The sequence below is a fragment of the Lipotes vexillifer genome, unplaced genomic scaffold (genome assembly GCF_000442215.2).
Source record: "Lipotes vexillifer unplaced genomic scaffold, Lipotes_vexillifer_v1.1 scaffold624, whole genome shotgun sequence".
In the NCBI taxonomy this organism is placed as follows: domain Eukaryota; kingdom Metazoa; phylum Chordata; class Mammalia; order Artiodactyla; family Lipotidae; genus Lipotes; species Lipotes vexillifer.
Window position 1 is genome coordinate 214307 of NW_006771007.1, and position 6536 is coordinate 220842.

Here is a 6536-nt window from a genome sequence, read left to right on the forward strand (position 1 = left end):
GTAGGGAAATAAGCCCTCTCACACATTCATCTATCCCATTAGTGGGAAAATAAATTGGTACAGCCACTGAGGGGTGGGGGTGGAGGAGGTGGGGTGCTGGGGAGCAATTTGTCAGTGACTAGGAAAATGTAAAATGCAAAAAGCCTATGACCCAGCCACTCTACCTCCCAGTGCCCAACCTACACAAACACTTGCCCACTAGCCAAGACGTGTAAGAGTACATGTTGTAGTACTGGTTATAATGATAAAAAAAATTGGAAACTAATTTTATTTAGCATCAAAAAGGTAGAACTCTATAGAAAGATCTTCAAGGAAAAAAAAAACAAAATGCAGGATGACATATATGATACCCGTAAACACTATTTTCTCTTTATAAACACATCCACATATAATATAAAGCACAGGAAAACATCTGGAAGGATACACACCAAACTAACAATGGTGGTTACTTCTGGGTATGGATAAAAGAGATTGGAATTAGAGGTACCAGCGTAAGGATATTCAAGCTTCATCTATACAGTTGACCCTTGAACAACACGGGTTTGAACAGCACAGGTCCATTTATACGCAAATTTTTTCACTAGTAAATACTATAGTACTACATGATTCGCAGTTGGTTGAATCTGCAGATACAGAACTGCAGATATGAAGGGCCAACTATAAGTTATACACAGATTTTCCATTGTGCAGAAGGTGGATGTCCCTAACCCCTGTTTAGTTCAAGGGTCAACTGTAATTGTTTTTATTTTTTCTACTTTATTTTTTTAAATAAGTAAGTTTTAAACCTGGTGCAAAATTGAAAAAACAAATGTCCCCCAGGACCCAGTTTCTCTCCATCAAAGCAACAAATGTTTCTGTATACTTTAATATCTTACATTGAAAACACATTTCTATGTTAATGATATAATTAGAAAACAGTGTAGCCCCAGGCTACCCTGAAAGAGGCTAGATGTCCCTGGGCCCAGCTTACCAGGTTTTTGACCTGATGCTGGGTGCTGGCCTTGAAAGCCACAATTGGCAGCTCATTCCGAAGGTATTCCAGCCACTTCTCCACAACCTCCTTGGGGACCAGGTCTGGGGAAAATAGGAACAGAGAGGACTGGAAAGGAGAACATCACCTCGATGGCTCACTCCAAAGATGCAGCCACCCACATCCAAGACTTGGCCCACCTCCTGCCAAAAGATATCTCCCTAGCACTGACAGTCCCTGTCCAGTCCCCAGGTTAGAGTTAGAAAGGACAGTCTAGTCTAGGGGACCAGTTTGCCCTCCCTGAGGAGCCCTCTGTTTCCTCAAGGAGAATGGGTAAACAGCTGTATGGTCCTAGATGCCTTCCTTCCAGACCAGGGGGCCCAGGATACCAGAGGCCTCCCAAAGACAGTGCTTCCCATCCCCTCCCTGGATCATTCTAGGTTGGGCCAAATGTCAAGAATAACCTTGACAAAAATGGCTACCATTTATGAAGAACTGAACATGTATGTACCAAGCACTTTATCATTAATTCTCCAACAATCCTGTGAGATTGGGACAATCACAGCCCATTTTACACCTAGAGAAACAGAAGCTCTCAGGTGACATGACTTGTCCAAGATCCCAGAGAAAACAGACAGCAAAACTGGGATGAGACCCAGACCTGAGTGACTCGTGAGCCGATGTGCTCTTCTGCCCCAGTGTCCGGGTTCCAGCTTGGGAGAAAAGAGGAACTCTCCAGGGTTGGCCAGTCACAGATAAAGCTCATAATGGCAAAAACAGGGGACTGAAAGGCAGACAGACTTTAACTCCATTCCCAACTTCTGCTGTACTGTGTGTGTGGTGTGTGTGTGTTTAGACAAGTGACTTCACCTCTCAAACCCCTGGCTTTAAAAACTCGAACAAGAATTCCTACCTTGCACAACTGTTATGGATACCACTGAGTTGCTGGGTGTCAGGGTCTGGTCCAAGCTAGTTTTTCAACAAGGCCTGGTCCCTGCCTTGCCTTACCCAATACTGCCCAATACCCACCAATCTTGTTCAAGACCAGGACCAGCTTCTTGTTGCCTTCTGCCCGCAGGACAGTCTCCTCCATTTGGAAGCAGCGGCAGCCCAATGGGTCCCTGGCATCCAGGACTTCTAGAATCACATCAGAGTATTCCACCACCTGCAGGGCAGGGAATGAGGGATGAAGGCAGGGAAAGAACTGGGTAGCAATCAATAGGCCCATGAAAGAAGAGGTCTCCATCTTAGGAAAAACAGAAGCAGAGAGGAGACAGGACTGGATTGATGCCCTCATTAAAGGGCCTTAAAAAATGCGCTCCCGGGACTTCCCTGGTGGTGCAGTGGTTAAGAATCTGCCTGCCAATGCAGGGGACACGGGTTCAAGCCCTGGTCCAGGAAGATCCCACATGCCATGGAGCAACTAAGCCCGAGCACCACAACTACTGAGCCTGCACTCTAGAGCCCACAAGCCACAACTACTGAGCCCGTGTGCCACAACTACTGAAGCCCACATGCCTAGAACCTGTGCTCTGCAATAAGAGAAGCCACCACAATGAGAAGCCCACGCACTGCAACGAAGAGCAGCCCCCGCTCACTACAACTAGAGAAAGCCCACGCACAGCAACAAAGACCCAATGCAGTCAAAAAATAAATAAGTGAATAAAAATTTTTAAAAAAAGAAATGGGCCTCCATACCTTACGGAATTCCTTGTAATAAGCCTTCCTTGTGGCCTCATCATCCAACTGAGGAAACATATTTAATTCCTCCAAAACTTCCTCCTAAAGGGAAAAAAAGACAATGGTCCAGGGGAGGAAAGAGAGTGAGAGCTGTCTTTGGCAACCATGGGAGGCTGGGAGAGCCATGTGAGTCCCAGCCCACCAAAGGGCAGCCTGTATCAGCCAACAAAGCCAGGAACTAGAAGAAGAAAGGATAGACCCACATGGTCCATGTGTGGGCCTATTTGTAAGTGTGTGTTCGAGCACCAGCTAGAGGCCTGGGATTGCACCTGAGTGTATAAGGGAGGAATGTAAGAGGAAGGTATAAGTGAGAAAAACAATCTATGGGGAATGTGGGATGGAGGAAGCAAAATGTGTACTTTATATTAGAAAAGGAACTTTAAGTTGGAAAGTATATATTCTGTGAGATGAGAATATATGCCAGAAAGGCAGTAAGAAGTCCTAGAAAGAAGACACTTCTCTTAACTTTCCCCTCACGTTCTCACTCCTTCTCTCCCCCTATCCCCTAGTCCAATGCCTCCCCACTCCCAGACCCCAGTCTTTGGGTTCCAGCTTGGGAGAAAGGACCTAACCAGGGTTGTCCAGTCACAGATAAGGCTCTTCACCTCCCTCTCACCCTCCCTCCATGTCCCTACTGTTTCCCGTCCTCTCTGAACTGATTCTCTACTCCCCCTCCAACAATCTCACACCCTTCCTCTTTCCTTTTCACAGATCAATGGCAAAAGATGCTTTTGAGCAAACCCACACCAGTCCTACCCAGGGGCAAAGACTGCTCTCTTACCTTGCGCTCAAACTCCTCCTGGCGTCGCAGGACATCCTGACAATAGCTTTCAATGGTCCTGCGTCGGTGTCTCTCTTGCTCCCGGGCAGCCTGCTGCTTCTCCCTCATCTCTTCAACCTAACAAGTGAACACACAGCAGGGCTGTAGCTGACTAGGTCTGCAGTCTAAGGGAGGGACGGAAGACCAAGAGTAACAGGGAGCAGGTGACAGAGGGAGAAAACAGTGTGACATGGCACAGATGGGAGGAGCAGGGATACAGGAAGGGAGAAGATATGACAGCAAGAGATAAGGGGTTTGAGAGAAAGAAAAAGACAAAGAGATGAAGGAAGGGAAAGTATGGCAGACACTAATACAAGGAAGGTATGTGAAGCTGAGAGAGAATGTGTTCTAGGTAGCGGGAAGCACTTAAGACCAGAGAGGAAAAGAAAACAAGGTCCTGGGATGCTCCATCATTTACAGAGCAGCAAAAGAGACTGCAGAAAAGAAAGGACATCCAGGAGAGTGAGATGACAGGAAAGCCAAAGTGAGAGTGTTTCAAAAAAAATCATGGTCTCAAATGCTGAAAATTTGAATAACATGAGGGAAGAAAGCTATCCATGAGTCTGATATCAGAGAACATGCTGGTGAGGCTGGCAGGGGTCATTCCAGTGGAGCAATGAGAACATAAACCAGACAGCCATGGACTGGGAGGTGAGCAAATGGAGACACTAAATCAAGTATCAAGGCAACCGCCCTCTCTTCCCCTTTCCACAAACAGCCTCAACAACCCTAACAGTTCTGGCCTTTGCCTTTCAACATTTCTGTAGACCTGGCAGTCAAGCCAGGCCCTCTCTCTCCAAGGGAAAGGGCTTACCCTCTTCTTCTTTAATTCAGCCTCTCGATTGGCATGATCATTGGAGTGAACAAGCTGGGGAGCGGAGGCCACTTTGGTGGCTGCTTTCTTCCCATTCTGTTTCGCAGGCTGGTCACCACACAACAGGGAAAAAATGAACAGACCTAATGAACCCATGGAAATCACCCATCCCAGCGGGTGTTAAAGCTGCTCAGAAGTGTAGTTGTTGGGGGAAAGAGGAGAGAAACAGAAAGGGCTCTGTCCCCAGAGGTCTGCCCATCTGACTAGAAAGAGACCCTTCTTCCCCTAGCCAGGCAGGGACGTGCAGCCCTTGGAACAACAGTAACAGCATCACCTAGGCACTTGTTAGAAATACCAATTATCAGATGCCAAGACAGACCTACCAAATCAGAAATGCAAGGGTAGAGCCCAGCAATCTGTGTTTTAACCAGCCTTCCAGGTGATTCTGGAGGGCTAGTTAAAGTTTGAGAACCGCTGCTCTGACCCAAGTCCTACTTGTCCACAACTTTCCCAGCAGGACCAGAAGATCCAGGAGCTGGGGCCAAAGACTGTTTGAACCTCCCTCCTCTCCATGAGCAATAGGGACTTGGGAATTAGACAGAATCAAGTCCTAGCTGTGCTACCTTGAACCTAAGAACTTTCTCACTGAGGCTCAGTTTCTTCATCTAAAAAATAGGATGATGACAATCCCTAAGCAAGGTAAACCAAGCACAAAGCAGTATATGGCTTGTGGTGGGAACTTAATAAATGCTGCTGCTTCTCTGCTGAAGCCACCCAGAGAGGGAGGGAAAGCCAGATCTACTGATTCCAATGCAGTGCTCTGTTTGGAGTCACCCAATATGTACCTGGTTTTGTGGGCCTCTTCTAGGGTGGGTAACCTGTTCCTGACCTTGTCGCCAACAATGGGTATACCTTACCTGAGCATGGAACCAACTTACCTTCTTGCAGCCTTTGGAACTTTTACCTGGCTTTTTGTTTTCTAAAGAAAGAAAAAAAAGCCATCATCCACCTACCCAACATTTGTTGAACCTTAATGGAGGTCAGGCCACACTGGGAACCTAAGGAAGCCTCAGATACCATGTCTGTCTAGGCGCACAAGACGGACACAGAGCTGGCAGCAACAGTGTCAGAGGAGGTACTGGATATAAATGTTTGGGGTATTCAGTGCAAACTGAAACAATTCTTAAGGGAATCCTGTGAAGAGAGCAACTTGAAGGTGCACTTCTGACTCCTCTTTCTCTCTTCCAACTTCTAGCTGGGGCAGCTCAACAATTTTGGCACCAGGCTGAGGTGGGGGGCTGGTAGCACGGGAAAGTGATCTGAGGGTTAGGGTTAGAGTTAGGGACCCTGGTTAGTCCCTGGTTAGGGACTCTGAGGAGTCCCAGCCAGCTAAGCGAGAGTAGATGCCCTCAGCACATGGGAAGAGAACTGTCCCTTCCTGCTGACCCTGCCCATGTCATTGCCTCCAACGGGAATTGCGCTACACAGCTAAACTGCAACCTCCCTTTGATTTAAGGAGGAGAGAGTTCACCTTCTACAATCACGCCTTAACAAAGCCCAGCAACTTAAGGGGCCTCTTCCCACTTCAGTGAGGAGTCCCGTCTGTCATCTCCTTCACAGCTGGCCTCTCAGAAAGAATGGCTTCCCTTAATTCTCACCATTTGCAAGGGGGCTAAAGGAATTCTTACAGGGGGAGGTTCTGGAAGGTCAGGATATATGCTACAAACAAATATAGGAGCAGCTTGAGATTATCAGAGAACAGGCTCCCCAATCACACTAGGTGGTTCACACCAAAGCAGAGTTAATGTAGGAAACAGAGGAGTTAAATACTACTGCAGGACTTCCCTGGTGGCACAGTGGTTAAGAATCCACCTGCCAACGCAGGGAACACAGGTTCGAGCCCTGGTCTGGGAAGATACCACATGCTGCAGAGCAACTGAGGCCGTGTGCCACAACTACTAAGCCTGTGCCCTAGAGCCCATGCTCTGCAACAAGAAGCCACTACAATGAGAAGCCCGCACACCACAACGAAGAGTAGCCCCCACTTGCTGCAACCAGAGAGTAGCCCCCACTTGCTGCAACCAGAGAAAAGCCCATGCGAGGCAACAAAGACGCAACACAGCCAAAAAAAATTTTTTTAATAAATTAATTAAATAAATAAATACTACTGCAAGTTCTTTTTTTTTTTTTTT

The 6536-nt window shown here is 47.2% G+C and overlaps 1 protein-coding gene across 1 annotated transcript in view; it reads right to left on the reverse strand.

Moving 5' to 3' along the window:
• The window catches only part of GNL3L (G protein nucleolar 3 like), a 24754-nt gene that overhangs the window by 12085 nt on the left and 6133 nt on the right, over window positions 1-6536 (reverse strand). Inside the window, exons 2-7 of the mRNA XM_007446473.1 lie at window positions 5262-5323; window positions 4345-4452; window positions 3492-3608; window positions 2669-2752; window positions 2000-2135; window positions 971-1074 (exon numbers count right to left, since the gene is read on the reverse strand). Of these exons, the coding sequence (XP_007446535.1) occupies window positions 971-1074; window positions 2000-2135; window positions 2669-2752; window positions 3492-3608; window positions 4345-4452; window positions 5262-5323 (611 nt within the window). The remainder of the gene's footprint in view (window positions 1-970; window positions 1075-1999; window positions 2136-2668; window positions 2753-3491; window positions 3609-4344; window positions 4453-5261; window positions 5324-6536) is intronic.